At 40.7% G+C, this 22,355-nt stretch overlaps 3 protein-coding genes across 6 annotated transcripts; all 3 read right to left on the reverse strand.

Annotated features, from left to right (window-relative positions):
- Positions 1-255: 255 nt before the first annotated feature.
- Positions 256-4,410, reverse strand: cenpq (centromere protein Q). Of its 2 annotated transcripts, none has more exons than XM_068731112.1 (8): positions 4,053-4,410; positions 3,892-3,937; positions 3,622-3,712; positions 3,282-3,350; positions 2,614-2,743; positions 1,926-2,045; positions 1,448-1,522; positions 256-1,069 (listed from the first exon to the last, which is right to left on the reverse strand). In XM_068731112.1, exons 1-8 carry the CDS (start codon positions 4,158-4,160, stop codon positions 857-859), a joined length of 852 nt encoding a protein of 283 aa, XP_068587213.1. In that variant the 5' UTR covers positions 4,161-4,410; the 3' UTR covers positions 256-856. The 2 variants fall into 2 exon arrangements, with proteins under 2 accessions (XP_068587213.1, XP_068587212.1); XM_068731111.1 differs by having other exon boundaries at positions 3,622-3,730.
- An 829-nt stretch (positions 4,411-5,239) lies between these two features.
- On the reverse strand, positions 5,240-8,041 carry mrpl16 (mitochondrial ribosomal protein L16). Its single transcript, XM_068731127.1, has 5 exons — positions 7,824-8,041; positions 7,153-7,224; positions 6,813-6,961; positions 6,307-6,600; positions 5,240-5,759 (listed from the first exon to the last, which is right to left on the reverse strand). The coding sequence occupies exons 1-5, from the start codon at positions 7,891-7,893 to the stop codon at positions 5,568-5,570; spliced, it is 777 nt and encodes a 258-aa protein (XP_068587228.1). The 5' UTR covers positions 7,894-8,041; the 3' UTR covers positions 5,240-5,567.
- A 2,791-nt stretch (positions 8,042-10,832) lies between these two features.
- On the reverse strand, positions 10,833-21,536 carry tgfbrap1 (transforming growth factor, beta receptor associated protein 1). 3 transcript variants are annotated; one of them, XM_068730598.1, is made up of 13 exons: positions 21,334-21,536; positions 19,164-19,874; positions 18,386-18,580; positions 17,432-17,586; positions 16,273-16,355; positions 15,699-15,879; positions 15,432-15,592; positions 15,032-15,089; positions 14,786-14,929; positions 14,350-14,493; positions 13,999-14,158; positions 13,257-13,720; positions 10,833-12,291 (listed from the first exon to the last, which is right to left on the reverse strand). In XM_068730598.1, exons 2-13 carry the CDS (start codon positions 19,858-19,860, stop codon positions 12,103-12,105), a joined length of 2,631 nt encoding a protein of 876 aa, XP_068586699.1. In that variant the 5' UTR covers positions 19,861-19,874; positions 21,334-21,536; the 3' UTR covers positions 10,833-12,102. The 3 variants fall into 3 exon arrangements, with proteins under 3 accessions (XP_068586699.1, XP_068586698.1, XP_068586697.1); XM_068730597.1 differs by having other exon boundaries at positions 19,164-19,879; XM_068730596.1 differs by having other exon boundaries at positions 19,164-19,879; positions 21,226-21,536.
- Positions 21,537-22,355: the final 819 nt, after the last annotated feature.

Consider the following 22,355-nt stretch of genomic DNA (forward strand, 5'->3'; position numbering starts at 1 on the left):
CTGTTAAGCCCACAAGTACTATCTCTGTTCCAAGGAACGTGAAACTGAGTTTTTCTTATCAGTATCAACAGTGACTCAGATCCACCAAGATGTCCAGACTAAGCAGGTCCTCGTCTATAAATCTGACTGGTGCTAGTTGTGCCTATTATTAAACCAATGAATGTATGATGTGTAGAGGACGAAGCACATGGTGCTGAGCATGAAGTAGATACGATGCAGGATCATGATCTCACCACATGTCTAACTGGACTATAATTAATGCAGAGATAGCTTTATTATTATTGTTTATAAAAACACACCTGTTCTGTAACAGTCCACACAATCAATACAACTGTAATTAATGGAAGCACTTTACATGCATTTTCTTTCTACATTAAAACATAAGTAAACAAAAGTCAATGTATTTATATGTTTAATTACATCTGATCATGCAGTCAGTATTTACTTGTCAACAGCATGCACTCGTGACTTCAAGGTCAATGGGGAAGAATTTCAATAATGAACAACCAGTTTGTCTTTATTTACAAGTACAGTGTTCCTTTAAGGAAGTTAATGTGTTCAGGCTGGATTAATGAGTAGATGGATATCTGAACTTTATGTGAATAACATCAGCTGACAGGAAGTTTACATAAACCCAAGCTGTTTCACGCAATTCTGTTGAAACGAGTCAAAACAGAGTACTTAGTACTACTACTACTGTTAAAACCAAGGTCAGACATTTTTGGGGGGGTTTAATTTGATTATTGCAGGTGTTCCACAACCACAAAAAGTGGAATTGAGTAATGTTAAGACAGAGTAATATTTCCTCGAACACCAAAGTTCCAAACAATGTGTGCACACGGGCAAACGTCTTCAATCAGTCAAAGACCTGTGAAAGCAGAGATTTGGTGAGGTTCCTGTACGAACAAGGTGCAGCAGTGATCGGGTTGAAGAGCCGATCGGCCATGTTGTGGGCCTGGAGAAGCAGCGCCTGGGCGTCCTGAGCGGCCTCGGGTTTCTGCAGGACTTCTCCCAGTTTCCGAGCTGTGGTCTGAGACTCGCTGTCTGGTATAATGTTTCTCAATCGAGCCTGAGTAAAAACAAAAATGATCAAACACTGCCGCTACGATGTTCTGCAACATGTTCTCTGAACCTTAAGAACAAAGCTTTATACCGTTAATAAGATCAAGCCAGACAACACAAAACAACAGATGTCACATCCCCTCTCTACCTTTCGTAAGACACATTTCACATCTTTTTCATAATATTACAGAAAAGTTGCACAACAGAGCATGTTCAGACCGTCCCGCAACGTTGTAGAGGAAGTGCTCACTCAGACGTTTTGACCACATCTTATTCACAAGAAAGTGATGGAACAGTATGAATGCTGGTGAAAACAGCTCTTATGCAACAGGGACAAGTCAAGCTGATACTAGATTTTGTGAAATTGTGTTTTGTGCACGCTCACCTCTAATGTTGTTTCATCTTTTTGTGGAGGAAGCGGGGGAAGATTGAGATCCGCTTTTTCAGCTAGCTGTAAAATCTGTGTGAACACAGGCCGGAAGGACGAGACTACATGAGTACAATAATCTGTATTTTATGGTCATCATCTAATAGATTAGGTAAACGTACAGTAAGGATGCTGCAAAGCTCTGCTTTCAAATGAGATACAGACATTTCCTGTTTGAATAAGAATACACCCATTATGTCGGCCCCCACATAACGGCCACGTTTCAGCACGCTGTTCAACTGAATCAACAGGAGTGCAGACTCAAAATGACAAACAGGCTGAGATGTGTGCAGCAAAATGCCGTCAACCTCTTTTCTCTCTGGGTACAGGATAAAGGGATAGTGATAGAAACAAAATACTGCCATACAATAAAAAAAATGTTTGTTATGTTTATGCTTTTTCTTTCTGTATGCTGCCATGCGTGAGTGTTTCGCACCTCTTTAGCTCTCTCCTCCTCCTCCTCCACCTGGTCCCTCAGCATGCTGCACGAGTGCTGTAAGGAGACGGTCTGCTCGTCTGTCCTCTCCAGAGCACGGACCACACCCTTCAGGTCTGCCTGAGAACCCAGAGAAGACCACAAGACGCCATGGAACACGATTACAGACACCGCTTACTTACTTATGCTGCAGATAATAAAATGCACTGATTCTCTCACTCACACACACACACACACACACACACACACACACACACACACACACACACACACACACACACACACACACACACACACACACACACACACACACACACCTTCTAAAAAGGTAGTTACTTATTGGATTATCATGCTGTTTATTGCATTTAGGACTGCAGCCAGTGTTGCAGTACTCAAGATCTCTTTTTAAAGGTCTCGTCTCAGAATAAGACGACTCTGGATTGTATTTCCAGACCACAACGGCAGGGATATCACTTAAGAACCCGTGCATTTGATTTATTTGTTAATAGCATTATTGCTCATAGAAAACTAAGGAAAATTCCCACACATAAAATTACTCACGGCAGACTTCTACATACACATTACACACATAGCAGATAAAGCAATAAAAGAGGTGAATGAACTGGAATGTTGTTTTGAGCATCACAGTGGAGCTGTAGCGGCCTCCTCACACCACAGTAGTTCTTACCTCCAGAGTGCTCAGAGTCGTCTTTCCAAACACAGACTTCTTGGCCTCCTCTTGGTGCCGTTGAGATGATCGCTGTAAATCGGGTTTGGTTTGCAATGGAACTTTGAGTTCTGCACATTGAGCAAGAAACCTAGAAGAGTTTGGGAAATGAAATCAGCAACAACAACAAAAAAGACATGATCCTTGACAATCATTGTTTTTTTCGGTTGAATTTCTTTGAAATAACGACATTTGAATTGATTCTAAAAGGTCAAATTAATAATTAGGGATTGGTGATATTTAATGTCTGTTCATCGACTTTCACTGCATTCATATCATGATGATGTGAGGATATGTCAAGTCATATTTTCTGTTGCTCCTATTCTTTAAATGTCAATGGAGGCGTTAGTAAATATGCAAGAGAGCAGAGGCCTGTACTACGAAGCAAACTCCACATACCCAGGGTGTTTTTGGATTATCTGTTTTAACTAATCCTAACAACCACAATCCCCCCTAAACAATAGCTTAGGGGGAAATAGTTATCCACTTGGTAAGTCAAACAAAAGCATACGTTCCATAGCAATGTGCCCCGGTCAGAAGTTACCTCACAAACCTCAAATCCTGCTCCGTAGTACAAGCCCCTGGTTCATGCCTTTTATTCACATCTTCATTTCAGACTTCTTGCTCACCTGGTTTTCATCATGTTCAGATGTTCCTGGCTCTCTTTCTTCTCTTTCCGCCTCAAAGCCAGAGTTGCTCTGGGAAAAACAAACAAAGTGTCCTTAGTTGATTTATACTGTTATTCATTGCATGCAGTCATTGACGTGCCTCTCAGCATTGAGGGGGAAATTGAGGCTGGCTGAGTAAAATTAGTACAATTATAACCCGACCCATACTGGATGTTTGAGGCCGATAAATAAATCAATAATTGGCTAATCTGATAATGATACATCAACTTGGCAGGAGAACACTACTTTTCAGAGTAAGAACAATGAGTGCTTAGGTGTAAATCAACACAGTGAAACTCACAGTATTGACAAGTCCAGTATGTTCTCCAGAGCATTGATGGAGGATACCGGCATCGGCTTCCACTTGTCCTCACCTTTGACTTTACTGGGGACTGAAGAGGAGCCTTCAGCTTTGTCAGGACACGAATAGGAACAACACAGTAAAACATAAAGTGACAGCAGTGCGGTTGGTTTGCTTTGTGGCCAAACTCTGTCTTAGTGTGCTGCATTTGTATCCCTGCTTTATCTCACATGTAACTTATACATCTGCATAGACAGGAGCTTTTCTAACCTTTCCTCTTCTTCGCTGGTTTCGGCTGGGTCCCCTTGCCATGGCTCTGTAAAACATTAGCAATGTGTGATGTTACGTCACAAGTGAGGTAACAGGAGACTGGCAGAACTATGCCGACACACAGGTTAGTCAACATCAGCTGGAGTGTCTACACATCTTACCGGATGCTCCGATGCGTGTCGCTCCGTCGTCTGATCCGTTTTTTTGTTCTTGCGTTTCACGTTAGGTGCTTTTGATGCGGCCCGGTTGGAACCTCTTACGGGCTTCATAACTGCTAACGATAGCTAACAGTTAGCGTTAGTTTAAAGCATATGCAACGTTAACGTAAAGCAATGTTTTAACGCCTAGCTAGCTAGACTAACATAACGCTAACTGAGCAACAATTCACGGAGACAGCTGTCTTGTTGTACAAATCAAGACCTTACGCTAAAACACGTTATAAACCGTCAAGACACAAATATATCACATCTTTACGAATACAATCGCAAACTAGACAAGTTGTCAACAGCCGAGCTACTTTTTTTCGCGCTGCTGTTTTCGAACGGTTACATTCAACGCGCATGCGTGGATACACTATGGATTTCCCCGGAGTGTCGCTTGACAGGCAGCTAATTCCTCTCAAACTGCAATTATACTACAAGGGCCAAACATAACATAGGGAGGCTTGTTATTGAGGACTCAATTAAGTTTTTACCTATCGGCAAAAAGGAGCAGCCTGAAAAATAAAAAGCGTTCAATGGTTGTATTCTCACAACGCCACGACGAAAACGCTCCCTGTAAGCTCTGACGCAGGGAATAGAATACCACGCTACAGTGTCTCGAGGCCATTGTGGTTTTTATAATCAGCCTCTCTGGAAACACGAAGCAGCACAGTTGGGTTTCTGTGTTCATATTCTAAGCGTATATATTGGCTGGTGAAAAACGAACAGCTTGTCGTATCTAAGATAAAACAGCTTTGTTGTGCTTCAGTGTTTCGGACATCTGGGTCATGTAGAGGTGCTGTCTAATGCTAATGGAAAATGTAATTGTTGAATTTTACAGGTACAAAATGTACCCATTCATTAGAAAAATGTTATTTACTTCAATACCATCGCCAAATACAACTCAAGTATAACGTGTTATTACAACAAATGGGAGCACAGGTACAGGTAAACCCTAGCTACTTTGTTTTTTTGGTTGCATGCATTTTTGTCTTTGTTTTTTCTCATACTGCTTTATATTTTACACGTAAATTAACAAACAAACAGTTGGATTTCCACATTAAACATATAATCACTTGTTACAACTTAAATAGAAACAGATCATCTCCATTCAACCTATTACAAAACGTGTAAGAAAGACTTAATACTTCTGCAATGGAATTTTTTTATTTTTTATTTCTTCCTAACTTATTGAAATATGTTGATTTTTTTTTCACTCTTTTTGCAGCCGATTAGAAAGAAAGACCTTCAAATTCAACAATGTCAGGATGATTGAGCTCCCATGTGATACTGAAATACATAATCTAGTTTATTGTTTTTTGAAGCAGAAAAGGAAGACATATCCCTTTTAACAAAATATGTTTGCATACAAAAGAAAAATTCCCAAATATGGCTGTTTGTATTGGTTGCTTCTTCCATGGTGTGGTCTGGTAGGTGTTTCAGTGTGACACTGTCCATTTCTGTCCCTCAGGTCCGTCACACCCTCCATGGGAGGTGAAATTTGCCTGTGAAGCGTCCATGGTTGTGCAGGTCAAAGGGGCTGAGCACCTTCCTGATACCCAGCATGTTGCCGCGCGCTATCTCCTTGAAGGTCCAGGGATTCTGGTTGTTCTGCTCCATATCAGCATGCTTCTTCTGCAGGGCTGCTAGGCTCTCTCTGCTCATCACCTATAGGAAGAACACAATTCATTATTGGCTTATTTTTCAGCTATTTAAATTAAATGCATATTAAATGCATTTTGCTTATTGTTACTTCACGTGGATCCTTAAATGCACACTCACTCAGAATGGACTGAATGAAGTCAAAAGTTTAAGTTGAAAAAAATATTTGCATTCATATATGGATTTTTCAATAAAAGGAGAAAAGAGGTGTTTCTGTTATTTAGCCCACCCTCGTTGATATGAATGGGCTGGACAAAATAAAGAGAAATACCTGTAAGTATCCAGCAAATCAATTTAACAGCACCACAAACTGTAGCCCTCAAAATGACCATTAAGTTGAATCAACGCCTCTCTAAAACAGTTTCATTGATGTAGGATTTATTGAAGGAATGTTGTGTTAGACTGCAGCAAGGTGTGCCTAATAAACTGGCAACTGAGTGCATACATACAAATGAATCACCAAAAATATGCTTTGTGCTCAAACTAAATCACCTGAAATCATTTAAGTATATATTAGACACTAATGGCTGAAGCACAGTATCAGTCATCTCACCTTGGCCGGGAAGGGTAGCTTCTTTGCCACTTCAATCAAGATATGCTCAACCTCCCCCAGCTCCACCTTTCCGCCCACTTCCACAATCAAACGGCCGTAGCGGACAGGCGTCACATAGTGGTCGATGGCTCCCTTGCCCCCACCCATGCGCTGACCCAGACCTTTACGTGTGACGGGCTTATATGGGCCATTGATGCGCCAGCGGGCAAATGTAGTACGGGGATCCATCTTGCGGTTGACGGTTAGACGGATCATCTCTATGTGACCCCAATGAAGGTAGCCCCCTCCCATGGCCTGAGCAGCAAGAAAGAAAGAGGGAAGTCACGTTAAATGTCTTTAGCGTGGAGTTAGAAATGTTTCAACATGCAATATGCAACAGTTGCTAATATACAGTTACAGAGGCTGTAATATTAAAAGGCACGTTATAAAATATTGCAGCTAACATAATGTTCATAGACTTTAATGCTTCCAGCACTAAACAGAAGTGTTAATATAAATGCACTGACCACAATAGCGTACTGTCCTGTCGTGAAGGTATTTGCTGCCCTCGCTGGGCCTTGGATATCCCGAAGCTTCTTCATCTCTTTCTTTGCTTTCTTAAAGTTAGGCACCTTGTTCATGAACTTCAGTTTGGGTTTCTCCGGCAGCACCACATCTTCAGAGGTGAAAACAAGAGGAGGGAATCATGAACATAAACATACAGCGTCACGCAAACATTTCTACTTGAACAAAGTCTGTGGAACTCTCTAGAGTGTGTTTTTTCCCCCCACGTCTTCCCCTTTACGGTGTACATGTATACACATAACAATGGAGAGGATGAAGAGGATGAAGAGGATGAAGGGTTACCGCTGTAGTCTGGAGGGGTTTCGTGTGTCTTCAGGCCAGCGGCTAGGACTTTCAGGTGGCTGTGTAAAAGACCTGTGGAAAAAACAGCACAATAAAGAACTGTCATATATATATATATATATATATATATATATATATATATATATATATATATATATATATATATATGCTAATAGTATACTACTCAGTTTAAATGTGTACATTTTTTTTTTTAAATAGCTTGTCTGTCTTTCTGACTTGCACTGTGGCTCACAAACGTTATAGAAATCAATATTTTTACTTTATATATATATATATATATGTATTGCTTCCGCATTTATATTATGTACGTGCTGCAGCATGTCAGTGGTTGATACCTGACAATGTAGTATCTTCATTATTGTCTTTACGTCATTGCTCTGCATGCTGATTCACTACTACAATAACTGGTTTACTTTTACGTTGTTTTACAGGTGACATGTAACACTTGTTACCAGAAGTTAAAAAATACAATTGTGTCCATCACTGGCATTTAACGTCACAGCAATGCTTATTAATGTGTACAGCCCTTGTTGAAACAAACAGTTCATACATACATCTCTCACGCAATGAATAATCACATTAGGAGCTAGTTTTGTTGCATTGTTGACGTAAATGTCACTGTAACGTTAACGCTAGCTAACTTGTGTTACCTTGTTGGTGACCGTGTGCTCGACAGATACCGGTTAAACCGCCGACAGCCACCTTGATGAAGGAAAACATGATGCTATCGTTGAAAAGGACACTATAAACACCAAACTGTCACTTCGTGTGTCCGATGAACGAGCATTTTAAGGTGGGTAACTAATCAAACTGTTGTGAAAAGCATGCCCTGCACAAGGTCGCTGCCATTGCTAAATTGCTTCTTCAACTTCCGCCAGAAGGCATGCCACTTCCGGTATGTGAGTGCTTTCACAATAAAAGTGTCATATCTACAAAAATACAGCCTGACACAGAAACCTTTTATTTACTAAATGCATGGACTGTATATAAATGGTTGGAGTGCGTCAGCAAATGTCAGCTATGTAAGCAATTATTATTTTTACATTATTTATTTGTTAATTATTAGTTTTTCCAATTTGTTGTTTTCATTCTGGGCATTTCATTTTTGAGCCAGAGGCCGAGGGTATAAGAGGTTAAAGCTATAACCTTATAAGCCGGGTAAACTGTTCCACTAATGATATATACAACACATATTTGAAATGGTCTCAAAGCAATAACTTGGTTTAACTTCAAAAGAAGTCTGACATTTTTTTCTTGCAGTCTGGCCTAAAACCAAACTAGTAAATCAAATGTGGTTCAATAAAAGCATTAAAACCATAAAACAAATACGCTCCAATGGCTCAGCTGAACTTGTACTTGGTAATAAACAATGGAACACATTTTCAGCATCAAAAGAGAAAACCTATCAGCTTAGTGCTTTCTAAGAATGAAGAAAGACATTTTAGTTTTTTTTTTACTTTTACTTTAGGAGTCTGCCTCGACACTACAACAAACCTGCAGCCACTTACAATTATATGGTGTCATACATGTCAGACATGAAGTTTTTTCCTAAAATCCATGATTATTCTTTGATCCACTTTCAGAAAGAAGTTAATTGAAATTCAAAGAAATGCTAAAGCTAAATAAACAACGCTCTTCATCATTCCCTATTTCATTTTTTGTTGTCATCTCAGGTAAGCCTGCAGGACGTTCATTGTCAAGAGGGAAAAAAAAAAATAGTCACGCCAAAACATACATGGGAATTACTTGTAGGTGTGAAATGTGAAATTGAGACACTTGAGATGATTTGATATATAGTTTCATGTTTATTAAAATGGGACGGATTTACAGTTTGTACACTCCATCCACATTGGCATTGATTTAGAAAGCAACAAACGAGTACAAATGCAGTATATACATATAATTATAAAATACAATTGTATTTTTTTTTTTTACACAAATGTACTGTTTTAAATTATTTGAAGTCATGGTTAGGAGGCCTTTCAAGCAAGCTACACTTAAACTGTTGAGTTGTGCATAAGCTGTGAATTCCCGTCATGGAAAGTGAGTGAAGTCTACAGAATCAGAACATAGAACATTCAGATCTCTGTGTTAGAAAAATAGTCCCAAGGTTTGCACAGAATTCCGTCACAGAAATGTGTTGCAATCACAGAAGGCTAGCATCAACAGCACAGGCACCAGAGAAACAAGCAACACCCACAACAGGAGACGGTTGGACGAATGTAAATTAGTTCAAAATAAACAGCTGAGGAGACACTTCTGCTCCTTTGGGTTTTGCCTACTCAGAAAATGGCAATGCTAACAAATAGTCGATGGAGGCTTAATTTTCTCGGTTTGAGTGAATACCTTGTAGAGTCTGTAATGTGTAAAGAGTAAGATTATAGCATAACGGCTTCTGATCATAGAGAAGTTACAACCGTTGAAATAGCCGGTTGTTTTATTTAACTGTAAATCTGGGGAGGCATCTTCACTGAAGGCTGACAGTAGCACATCTCTAGGATGAGAGACGGGTGTTAAATATGAAAAATGATTTAACTTTATAAAGAGTGTATTCTGGGTAAAGCAACTTTGCATAACCAGGTTTAGTTTTACTCAGGGTTTGAATCTCATTGCGCCGTTATAAATTTCACACGTCTTCTGCCACCTCTGATAGCACAATTTGTGAGACATCACAAAAAATGAGATAGGACGATAAACATCGTTTTTAGCAAAGCTTCACCTCCAGCACACATTTAGGGATACGTCTCCGATTGTTGCCTGTTAACACAATTGCTGCACTTTGTTATCGGACCCATACCCGACTTTTGGAAAGCACTAAAGGACAAAGCGGTGGTCTGTCTTGTCAAATGTTAGGCCCTCTTTATGAAATGATACTCACATTGTTGAGAAGGATGTCATGGTGAAACGGTAAAAGATAAAGCTCTGGCAGTTATGAGAGCTGACGTGTTGTTCTTGAGCGATCAAAGATGTGGGTTTTGTTTCGACTTAATTTTCAAAATAAAAAAAAAAAATTAAAATAGAGTCACATGCAGTGCAATGCCATGCAGTATGAGACGACCATTTTTCTCTGACAGTTATTCGCTACTTTCGTTATGAACGCCGTAAAAAGTGCTTAATCTGGAGGTTTTCATGCAAGTCCTGTACACTGTCACAGTGTGATGCAACAGCAGGATGTTTCATCCACAAAGCTCTTCCTTTTAACCAAGATGTGTTAATGGATTGTGTTGTGGTGAATAAAGATTTGTTCCAAACAGCTCAATATAGTTTTTTAACCATCATTGAAAAAGGATATTCAGGGTATTTAGTAGAATAGTTATAAAGAATAAAGAATACTATTTCCCATCATGTTCCACCTGTAGTTGATTTAGTTTGTTTTAGACATTGTACACATTGCTGCTGTAAATTGTGAAACAAATACCTAATTAACCCACAGAGCATGATAACAAGAGGTGAATTAATTAATGTAAAATGTCTCCGATATTGAAATTGAAAATGTTTGGAACAAATGACCTCCGTGTCCGTCCTGAAGACCCCCCTCTGGAGTCAAATTTGATTTCAGAAGAAAAACAACTACATTGGCTTTCCCATTAATTAAGTTAAATATGTTTATCACAGTACGTTTCCTAGCCAAACAAACACAATGGATCTATGACAGCAGGCGGGCGGAGAGGATCCCTCTTGATTTATTCATTTGTTACTCAAAACAAGACATGGAGCTTGATTTCACACGAGACTCTACACATCTGCCACTGATATCTGAGCCGCAACATTTGCCGCCAAGTTTCACAATGCGTCTACTGATGTGCTGTCAGTAAATGTTATCCGATTTGTGCAAGTTTTAGAGAGTTAATCTGATTTGGTCCTTGATGCGGTGTGAGTACGGACTCCCCAGGTACACGCGCTGATGAGTAGAGGAGCAGTGATTTCATGTAGTGTCTTACACCGTCGTTGCGCCACAGACGACACACTGAGACAAAGTTTCCAACCATGATAACTAATAGGTTTGGATCAAACTGTTGAACTGAATTACTGTGAACACAACATCCAGTGCCCTTATAGCTGGGGGGGGGGGGGGGGGGGGGGGGAAATAAAGCAGCAGTCAGTACAGATCCCACACAGTAAAAGACGGACATAAAAGACTCAGTTTCCATCAGTACTGATGAATCTCTGTAGTATTTCACATTAAAACCTAACCTTGCAATGTGCAAGTTAGGACAATATTAATACAATACCCATAATGAGGTGATGAGACCGGAACTGTAAGAGTGGTAATACTATGCATGCTTTGCAAATCTTTGCAACAGGTTTCAAATATTGTGTGTTCTGCAGCTCAAGCAGTTTCTCAAGTTCAGGTTTAAAAACTGTTCAAGCAGAGAGGATGACCGGTACAGCCCTGAACCCATAGAAAAGCCCCGGAGCCTGTCTGTGATTCATTCTCTGTTTAAATGGATTAAAGGTCCGGGTGACTAAACTGTTGTTTCTTAGTCCCCGTTCAGGCCTGGCACTAACGAGTCTTAGGTGATCCGATCACAAGTGGACCGCTCTAACCCGTCAGTTCACACTATTAGAATTAGAAATGCATCTCCAGGGACCACTTGTGATCGCATCTCACTTCCCTGCTCTACAGGCAAATCATCACCTACCTCAGGGAGGCAGCGATGCAAATTAACCACGTCCAGTTGTGTTTGGGAGGTCGCTCCATCATCTTACAAGCCAACGGCAGCCCTGAACGAGGCCTAACTTTTATTAAAAACGCACAGTCTGACACACTCGCACAGCTTTCTTTGTGTTTCTCATCAGCTCCATGGCCAACTCTGCTACGGCAATGAGTGTTCTGTGCTTTTTGTTACCCCGCCCCCCCCACAGTCCTCAGTATGTCCTGCTTTAGTTTGGTGTCTCTGATCACAGAGCAATCTGAAGGGTCAAGTCTCACGTATGGTTACTGCTATTAGTTAACTGTCTCTTTGTGGGAGAGTCTCTTACTCTCTGGGCGACACAGTGGGTGTGGACAGGCACTCCACCTGGCAGACACACCACGTCGGGCTCACTGAAGGTGTTGTGGCACAGGTGGCATCCTTTCTTCTCAGACACAACGATTGGTTTCTTGCGGTCTTTCAACTGAGGAGAAAATACATGACAGAAGAGTTACGATGACGTAAAGCAGCAATGAGCACAAAGAAACACTACAGATGTTAAAAATCAAGAGAAAATGGAATAATCCCTGAGCTGATTAAGACAATATATGGTGACTTGTCAGAATGTGTTAACACTAAATGTGAATGTTTGTTATTCTGTTTTTATAATCAACTCAAACATTTTCATGACAAAGAAAGAATTACATTTTAATTCTCACTCAATAGGACAATCTGCCAAGTCAAATTTCTGGTAAAGGTTCAGATGAATAACCTACCAAGAATTATTCATTTGTTCTGCTCCCCCCTCCGCCCAATTATTAGGACACTCATAGCGAGAAAGAAAACTTACGAGTTTAAAATTTTAGAAAACGTCGACGACGAAGAACTATTTTTGTAATCAATTCATTAGCAAACTAATTTCTTGATTAAACATTTGGTCAATGAAATAAAGATGTACATCTTGTTTTATTTTACAAGCAGTCCAAAACGCAAATATATTCAGTTTACTATAATGCATGACAACACAAAGCACCAAATACTTTGGGAAGCTGGAGCAGCAAATGTTTGGGATTTTTGTTCTGTAAATGACTTAAAACATTTATCGATAATAATAAAAATAAATAGTTGCAGATCGTCTATCGATTAAACAACAATGCAGCTCTGCTTCAGGTGTTTATTATTTAATTTCTCCATCTATTTGAGAAGTATTGAGGGAAATGTACCTTCACAGATGTCTGTTAACATCAGTATTATTGCTGTCAACCCTTTGTGAAACTAATGCTCTTATCGTTTCAATAACAAACTTGGTAAGAACATAATCTAATAAATGATGGTGTCCTACCCTGTGAATCGACACACTAAACAAGTACAGCAGTCGGAGGAAGAAGAAAGCATTTATCTATCGCACTAATTTGCATGTTTCTGAATGGTGTTCGGTGCGTTTCTCACCCTGTCGTGCAGCAGTTGAAGGTTTTCAGAGTGGGCGAGCCCCAGAGCGATCTGGGAGGTGCGGCAGCCATGCATACTGGCCCTGATGGCTCGACCCAGAAAGGGCCGCAGCAGCTGCAGTGACCAGCCCTCGGGGAGCACGCGCAGGACCCGGACTGCGTCGAACACCTCGCCGTGTCGATTTAGGAGGTCCACCGCTGCCATCTCCAGGTCGCCACCTCCACCTGCGGCAGCCTGGGCTTCTCCTGGAGGGTCCCCGTCTAGATAAACCCCCAAGAGCAGGTGGAACAGCTGCTGTCGGTACGCCGAATCCCGACAGGAAGAGGCCCATATACAGAAGGCCTCGGCAGACGGGAAGTCTCTCAGCTTGTGCACCAATAGATGCAGCGCTTTATCGTGCTCCTCCAGCTTTCCATGTAGTGTCGCACGCTCTAGCAGCAGTTGTTCACAGTTCTCCATCTTACCTAAACAGAGCAGAAGAACATGAAACATTAAGGGTCAAAACCTACATATAGGTCTCTTGCTATAAAAAGGATTGTCGAGTCACCTTTACAGCCAGACCTGCACCAAGTCTAGATTGTAGTCATGCTGCTACAATCTGTCACACAATATATAAGATGACAGTTGTGGTTGCACTAAAACAAGCTAAATCACTTCAGTCTTCAAAGAGCTGGGTAAAATACTGCAAGTATTATATAGAAAACATCCAAGTTGTGGTTGCAGCTTCAGACCTGTGACTCACCTAAAAGAAACGGCGCACGGTAAAGGTTGGACACCCTGAGCAGAGCTTGGAGCTTCTCTCTGGCTCTGGAGATCTGCTCTTCATCTGCTGGCGACTGCGACAGCAGTGACAAGACCTTCTCCAGGTACAACACGGCCAGGTGTGTGTGGACCTTCTCTTTCTGCATCCACAAACACAGAAGATAACAATCTGAAGTCAACCAACTTTATTGGATGAAAAGAATTATAGCAAAAACAGTTCTCTTCAAATTAAAATGTTCAAATTGATTGCAATATTCAGATTTGTACTTGATTAAGCAGCATTTTTTCAAATTACCTTAATCTGAATGTTTATTAAAAATAGTCCTTGTACCTTTATCTGTCTCTCCAGCACCAGGTGTTCCAGGTAGAGAAGCAGTGCCTGGCTGTGCTTTCCCAGGTAAGAGATGACATCATCAGGGTTTAGTTCTGGAAGCTCTTTACTGACAGGCCTCTTAGTAAAGATGTGGACACCTATCTATGAACAAATACAAAGGAAGATGGGTGAACACTTTAGCTCTACCACTTCATTCAAAACATGAGATCAGTATAAAATGTTTTCTTCTTTTCTTTAAAATACAGATTTGTATGGTTTTATCCTTTATCATCTGAAAACTAGTCCTCTTGGCTAATTTGCCGTTTTATTTTCGGTTCCTCAATGGGCATTTTCCTTTAATAAATAATTGAAAGTTAGATAAACATTAATGCAACTGGTTTAAATTTGACCCGCACTAATAATCTTGAGATAATTTAAGGTCCTGGTAACCTACCGTGGGATCCTTCCGCAAGGCCCAGTCTGCATACTTCCACACAAGGTCCAGAGTGGAGCAGGAGCAGAGAAAGTCCACAATGTACTCGTAGAGGTCAGATCTTGTGGAGTCCTGCAGATCCCCGTCTGCCACTCGAATCCACAGCTGTCAGACAAAATAAAGAGGGAATGTGTTAAAAAACCTAAAACATTGTGTTGGTGCCGATTCTTCGGTGAGAAAAACATAACGGACGCATTTGAGGCGTACCTGAAGCGCTGCTGAATCCTGACCGTTATAACGATAGAGCAGTCCAAGTGCAAAATATCTATGAGGGTGAAAAAGACTGAATGAAGCACAACCTCTCCCTCGTCCCTGTAGGAAATAAACTGATTCAAAGTGCTAATTACCAGCTGTTAGCATATGACACCATCAAACTGAGAGAACCAATTTACCCTGATCACTCTTTATCAATTTTCTAAATGTGTGGATGCCGTCTCAGATGAATTGTATTTGTGTGTCCATTCCAATAATAGCCCGTCTATAGAATGTGAAAGCTCTTGAAACTATGAAATGTCTGCGATTTTTTGTGTTTTTCATAACATGATTAATTATAATAACTTGTTCTTAAAAGGCTCAACTCAAAACCAAAAAGGGAAGGTATACACACTTGTGATATTTCTCCAGCCATGGGACGCTGTCTGCTAGTACGCAGGCGTTGTCTGAAGCTAGCAGGTCTAGAAGGCTGTCGTGGTCCTGTTCGGCATACAGCTTTAACAGTGCAGTGTCCACGTCCTCTCTACAGCCATTGGCCACCTCTGTGCTTCGTACCTGTGTGCAAGAATAACAAAAACATGATGCAATGCATGTGGGGTATTACCAGCTCCTCTGACATAGGGATCTTGCTCCAAAATGTATTTTATTTTACTCCGTTTACCTCTCCCAAATAAGTGATGAGGAATTTCTTGCATCGCAGCACTTTTTCCTGGTCGCCCTGTGCCAGGTGGTTGAGATCTGCAAACTCGTGGAGGGGAGGGTGGCAGCGTGTGAAAGAGGAGGACGCGGGCAGCAGCAGTGGGTAGAGAGAGATCAACTCCTGCACATCCAGCTGACCCTTCCTGCAAATAGAAAAGGTAGCAAAAAAAAACGAGTGAGGAAAGCAACCAAGAACTGAGAGCCAAAAACTAGAGGAAGAAGAAAGCAGTGTTAGAATGCACACAACACCTCATAGCTGCAAAAACATTTTTTCCCCTAACATTAATAATTTCAAAAAATGAAATGTGCATTAGTGTGGCAGAAAAGTACACATTGATTGATAGACGAATAAAATACATTTTTAAATTCCAGAGTGTACTGCACAAACAAACACTATTTCAATATTAATGAATAAACCCTTTTTTATGGACGAGGTAACATGTTGCTGCCACGGACCGTTAAATCCCACGTCAACACAGAGCTGTTCTCAAACAAACAGTTTTAACAAACAAAGTAACACAGACTTAAACTCTTACCTGAAGTGTTCTTTTGCTTCTAGAAACTGAAGTTGGCCAAACTGTATGAAACCTGCCTGCTGCAGGATTCTTTTGTGCAAAATCTGTACGTGCAGAATGAGAAAGTATGAGACAATTGGGTTTTTTTTCAGTTGAGCAAAATAAGATAAGATAATCCTTTATTAGTCCCGCAGTGGGGACATTTACAGGATCACAGCAGCAAAGTGGACAGTGCAAACAAGAGACATGGTAAAAAACAAGAGCAGCAAGTATTATAAATAGTAATAAACAGTAAAGAATATCAACTAAGTAAAAAAAAAAAGTACAAAAGTCCACAATTACTAAATATAACAAAAAATCTTATATATACAGACAGAGTATTTTTTATTGCACAGTGTAAATATTGCACCGATTGTTTAGTGTTGTTGGTGTTGTGTGGTCTACTGGGAGCACAGCTGGTTGTGCAGCCTGACAGCAGCAGGAAGGAAGGACCTGCGGTGCCTCTCCTTCACACACCGGGGGTGAATCACCCGGTGGCTGAAGGAGCTGCACAGAGCTGCCAAGGCGTCCCGCATGGGGTGGGAGGTGTTGTCCATCACTGCTGGCCTTCTTGATCAGTTTGTTGAGTCTGTTCCTGTCAGCTGTCGAGATGCTGCCACCCCAGCAGACCGCTCCATAAAAGATGGCTGATGCCACCACGGAGTCAAAGAAGGTCCTCAGGAGTGACCCGAGTCTCCTCAGCAGATAGAGTCTGCTCTGACCCTTTTTGTAGAGTGCGTGTGATCAGTCCAGTTTATTGTTCAAGTGAACACCCAGACATCATACGGTCAATGATGTAATAGATTACATTAAAATATCTCAGCTCAGGCAAAGTTATCATATTATCACTGATTGTGATTATGTTACACTGTTGTTTGTTTTGTTTGGTTAAATATTTGCACTATTGTTTAGTTCATTAATTTTAATATTATTCTATTTCATTGTATATATTGTGCATTTTTATATTCAATATTTTTTACTCTGATATTTTGATTGTTTTACCCGTACCATAAATGCTGCCGTAGCGAAACAATTTCCCCTTGCAGGATTAATAAAGTATCTATCTATCTATCTATCTATCTATCTATCTATCTATCGTCAATGAATCGCACGTAACACCATCCAACACGATGATTGTTACCTGGAACTTGTCTTTGGGAATATTCTGCTGTGCTCCCTCTGTGAGGACGAGCGCCTCCTCCACTCTGTGGCTGGCCAGTAAGTCCTGGATCTGTCTCTCCAGGGGCAGCGGCACCAGGACATACACTGCCTTAGTGGAGGCCAGAATGACCTTTCCTAAAAACACACAACACTCACAGGTCAGGACTTCAACACTCTCAAAACAGCCACAAATATGTGACACCCCAACCAACAGACTCTTATTAATCTTAATCCTGTGGTTTACACTTTTAAATCGTCTTTAGCTCTGGGGAGAGACAGCTTCATGTGTAGCGCTTCACTTGTAACAGGAAGAGGTTGCTCGTGCTCCACATTCCATTAAGACTCCAGTGCACTAAAAAGTACCTAAAACGGTTTTGGTTTCTCAGTCCGGCCGGCCAGAGCAGTGACTCCTTCCCTCCCTGGACTACTGAATAACAGGCCTGTTTTACAATTTTCACAGATCTGTGAGCAACAAGGAAGCACTCGACAAATAAAAACTGTGGTTGTAATAGTTTGAGATTTTCATAGTACGATAAGCATCTCAGAAAATACCTTGGTTAAAAAAAAATAATAGCGAGTGTAGCAACAATAGCAACTATATATACAAAATGGCATTGTCATAAATGGCAACATGGTTGATACATGTTAATGAGTACACCTGCAGGAGGCAGGATCTAATGCATAATAAACATTATGCTACGGTCAGGTGAAACTTCAGACATCACTTCTTCACCTTCTTATTACAATATTTCAAACAAGTGTATTATTAAGGGAGCTTGTTGACCTTTTTTGACCATTAAATGTGTTACAACCTAAATGAATAATGGCAAAATGCATGAACATCAATCAGATAATCAGTCCTTCAGATTTATTTTAATAAATATTTGGTTTCATTAGACGACAAAATCCTTGAGAAAGCAATATGCAAAGATACCTTCAAAGTCTTGCAGAATGTGTCCATCCCTGAATGAAAGGGTTTGTTTTAGCTGTTGGTCCAACATGCTGTGGATGGTGATGAAGCTTTCATCCAAAGCGACCACGTACGGGAAACACACAGCGGCACCGATCACGCTCTCTGACCAGTTGACTGGAGCCCGTTGAGATACGCCTTCTGCATTGGCAAACATTCCTGGGGAGGGATGTGGAGAGACAATTTGAAATAGATAGAAGATAAACAGGAATCTGTCATGAAACACTCTTAAGTCATACAAGTACTCCTAATGTTACAAAAACTAACAGCAGACACACACAGGCTATGAAAGTTAGATTTACATGCATGATAAATGTTCTTAGTTGCAATCATTGAGTAGAGGACAAAAAGGAAAAAACTACCGAAAGCTTTCATTTCTGTTGACAAAATTTAAGAATTTTTAAAGATCATTTTAATACTAGAGAAAATGCAATTTAGTATCTTTTTCAGTCATACAGGTCGAAGAATGATGGAAAATCAGTAGAGAGAAAAATGCCAAAAAATATGGAAATTAAATGTATGGACATTTATTCACATTTTTGTCAATACTTCCCAGCAGTATTTAAAAAATAAAAAATAAAAAAAATAAAAAAAAATCAATATTATAGATAATTAAAATTTCTGCTAAAATTCACCCACTGTGAGTGAAGTGCATGCAAAATGCACAGCTTTTTAATAGCTGAGGGAGCTAAATTCAGTGCTTTTTAATTCCTGCAGATGCCCTGGTTTGGTCCCGACTTACCCAGACCACCAGGTGCTGCTAAGAGGAACTCCTCCCTGCCGATCCTCTTCACAATGGGTCTCCTCCCTTCACTGTTGTAAGGGAAGAGGTCCTGGGAGGCTCCTGTGTTGTAGTTCAGAATCATGTACTGTGTGGCGAGGGCCAGGCACAAGAAGTAACCGTCAACGCTGACGGCACAGGGCTGCTCAGGAGTGGACACCTCTTTGACCAGCTGCACTCTGTCCTCGTACACCATGTAAATCTGCACCATGCGGCGCTTGGAGGAGAGCACACCCATTTCCACACAGAACGGGTCACCGTTCACAGGGTTCTCGTTAATGCAAAATGCCGTCACGCCTCTGATCTTGGCTCCGCCTCCCGCCGCCGAGGGCACGGTCTCCAGTGTCACCATGTCGACCAGGAAGACTATTCCATCACAGAGCACGATCAGACGCTCCAACGCGGAGGCGGCGCGAAGCTCAGCAACCGGTTTCTTGAGCCCAAGGTATTTGTGCAGCAGCTTCTGAGCCGAGTAACTCAGCTTCCCTTTGGAGGAAGTGACCTCGTCCAGCAGGAAGTGATGGATGAAGCAGTCGTTGGTGCCCATGTACAAGTGTTTTCCACAGCATTCAATGCACTCGATGTTGATGCGAGCCTTGTCGCCCATGAGGAGATCTCGCTCCACAGCGGGGACTAGCTCAAAAGCCTTCACACTCATCTCAGCCAAGGCATCTACACTAGAGGATGCAAAACAGACAGGCATCAACAAAACTGCACACAAATGACACCATCACATTGACAGTATGCTGCAAAATATTCTTGTGAAGTCACTGGCAATATAACTATGGACGTGTCCCTCATTCACAGCAGACTCTGGATGTATTCTGCTTTTAGACAGAAAAAACGTTGGCTCATTTCTGACTGATTTACCTTAAATGATAATAACAGACGAGTGTGAATTAAAAATCCAAAACATTCTTTCTATCTTAATGTTTTGAAGTGTTGGTTGGGTAAAACATTGTCCTGGAGCTCTGGGAAATTGTAGCAAACATTTCTCACCCAATTTTATGACATTTGATAGACCAAACAATGAATTGACTAATAAAATGAGAAGCGTTGTAAGCAGCATTCTATATCACCTCAACAGCAGACAGTTGGTTTGTTCTCAGTTAAGATTTGGCATTGAGCATTTGGCTGTGGAATGATGACTGTAGATTACAATACGACATTAAGTATCAGCATATGATTAAGATACGGGTTGTTTACAATGAACATATGAAAGTGTTGTGTGTTTAATAAGTTAATCTCATATGTTCTGACTCATATGGATATGTTCTGCATTGCTTTCCTTTTGTTTTCTTCTTTCTTGGCCTGTAATACAAGTTGAGTCATGTACACCCACTTATGGGCTGGGCACTCTGGGGTTGGTGATACTATTATAAAAATACTACTTATGGCCTAGGTTCTATAGTCATCTATATAGTTGACAATATTAAAATGAATTAAGTGTTTATGTTCTTAGTCATGAATGTTAAAGTTATCTTTAAAGTCTGCCCTGTTGTGGTAACTTAGCTCCTTCCCCACTATTGTATAATGTTAGCTAGTTCACATCCTTACCAAAAACCTCCTGAGTAATGTCGTAAAGATAAGTCAGTCCTATTTCCTAAACAGGTTTCATGTTGAGACAAGCTTGGGTTTATTTTAAACAGTTCTGGAAAACATTAGCTGACATATTCTCTCATGTAAGGTTGCTTCAATGGTGACAGCTAAAGACGTTAACGCTAGCTAGCTAGCTAGCTAGCTAAAGGCTAACACCAGCCGTTAGCTAAACAGTGCACTGGTTAACACCGGCTGTCTGGTGGAAGACTAATTTGTTCGTAGGTTAAGACATATTAAGCATGCGAGGAAGTCGTGGTCAGATTTAAATTGCTTATATTCGGCAGCTTCTGGGCCAGCTAGCTAGGCTAACCTTAGCTTAAAGAGACCAGTGATGCCGATGCTAGCAAGCTAATCAACACTGAGCTGGATTTCCAACGTGGTTAAAGAAAGTGGTCATTGGTCGTATGTCCAAAGGAAAAATCACCTATTTTCCAACAGGCCTCCTCTCCCTTGAGATGATGCTCTGTCAAAGACTCTGCGCACCAACTCACTCCCTAGTTTCTCTCGGAGCTGTTGGCGCAAGCATACCTACCGCTGCACACAGCGCTCAGGACGGCAGGCCGGATCACCGCAAACAAGCGAGCCTCAGCGCTCCAAACACAGCCGCCACGACGTACATTTACTTGCAAACATTAATATAGCCATAGTGCTCGGGTCGGCACCAGGCAAAAATACAGCTTGAACGGTAGCTTTAGGTCTTCCTCGTCCAGTATAAAACGCCGCCCATTTGCACTAAACTCCTGCTGGTTGCAGCTGATACAGGGGTGCGTTCAAGACCGTCTTAGCAAGGCGCAAAGTTGTTAGGTTTCTCAACACATTTCAAACTGACCTCATATATTTCCACCCCCAAAAATTAATCATTAATAAATAAATATGTTTTCAACATTATCATCTTTAATTATGAGAGCAAATGCTCACTAGTTTGTTCACTCATACACATGTTGTGGAGGGTGCCAAAGATCTATGTGTGTGTTGTAAAAGCAAGTATTAGATGCAAGTGGGTGACGTGCTGAGGACAGACATGAACATTTTCACAATATTTCCTAATAGACCTATTTCACAGACGACATTTTGATATGTCAAGTGTGTTAAATAACATTATTGATTGCATTGCACAGGTGAGGTCCTGGTATTGTGCATACTAGCTCACTGGAATAGCTCATTCGGACACTTAATGGAAAACAACAGCATTGATATCATTCCACCTGTAGTTTCAATGCTATGACAAGTCAAATGCCTGTTGTGAAAAGTCTGTTTACATGAATTTGTTGTATTGTGATATCTGTCTTTACAAAGTTACTGATATATCAGCTTTATGATCATTATTATTATTATATTGGAATTACATTACTGTTATTGTTAAGTGCTTACTCAATGTGTTATTATAGATTAAGCTACTAGGTGGTATATAACGTGGTTGAAACATTTAAAATCATGTACACGTTAATGCATCACTAATTATAATCCAGTGATATGAATATTATTCTGAAACAGGCTATTTTGCATAATGAGATCTATAGGTATTCTGATGCAAATATGTCTGTTACTTCTGAT

The sequence above is a fragment of the Cebidichthys violaceus genome, unplaced genomic scaffold (genome assembly GCF_023349555.1).
Source record: "Cebidichthys violaceus isolate CVI_PGR_0920_01 unplaced genomic scaffold, fCebVio1.0.p SCAF_5, whole genome shotgun sequence".
Taxonomy (NCBI): Eukaryota; Metazoa; Chordata; class Actinopteri; order Perciformes; family Stichaeidae; genus Cebidichthys; species Cebidichthys violaceus.

Bases quoted from the DNA above. Each gene is read 5' to 3' on its own strand.
- cenpq (XM_068731111.1), bottom strand. From the start codon at position 4,160: ATGAAGCCCGTAAGAGGTTCCAACCGGGCCGCATCAAAAGCACCTAAC. The intron at 3,351-3,621 runs GTGAGTTTCACT...TGTTTTTCCCAG, and splicing joins ATACTGGACTTGTCAATACT to AGCAACTCTGGCTTTGAGGC. The intron at 1,523-1,925 runs GTGCGAAACACT...GTGTTCACACAG, and splicing joins AGGAGGAGAGAGCTAAAGAG to ATTTTACAGCTAGCTGAAAA.
- mrpl16 (XM_068731127.1), bottom strand. From the start codon at position 7,893: ATGTTTTCCTTCATCAAGGTGGCTGTCGGCGGTTTAACCGGTATCTGT. The intron at 6,962-7,152 runs GTAACCCTTCAT...TCACCTCTGAAG, and splicing joins AACCCCTCCAGACTACAGCG to ATGTGGTGCTGCCGGAGAAA. The intron at 6,601-6,812 runs GTCAGTGCATTT...CTTGCTGCTCAG, and splicing joins CAGGACAGTACGCTATTGTG to GCCATGGGAGGGGGCTACCT.
- tgfbrap1 (XM_068730598.1), bottom strand. From the start codon at position 19,860: ATGAGTGTGAAGGCTTTTGAGCTAGTCCCCGCTGTGGAGCGAGATCTC. The intron at 16,356-17,431 runs GTAACAATCATC...CTGCACGTACAG, and splicing joins TTCCCAAAGACAAGTTCCAG to ATTTTGCACAAAAGAATCCT. The intron at 13,721-13,998 runs GTGAGTCACAGG...TGCTCTGTTTAG, and splicing joins CCGTGCGCCGTTTCTTTTAG to GTAAGATGGAGAACTGTGAA.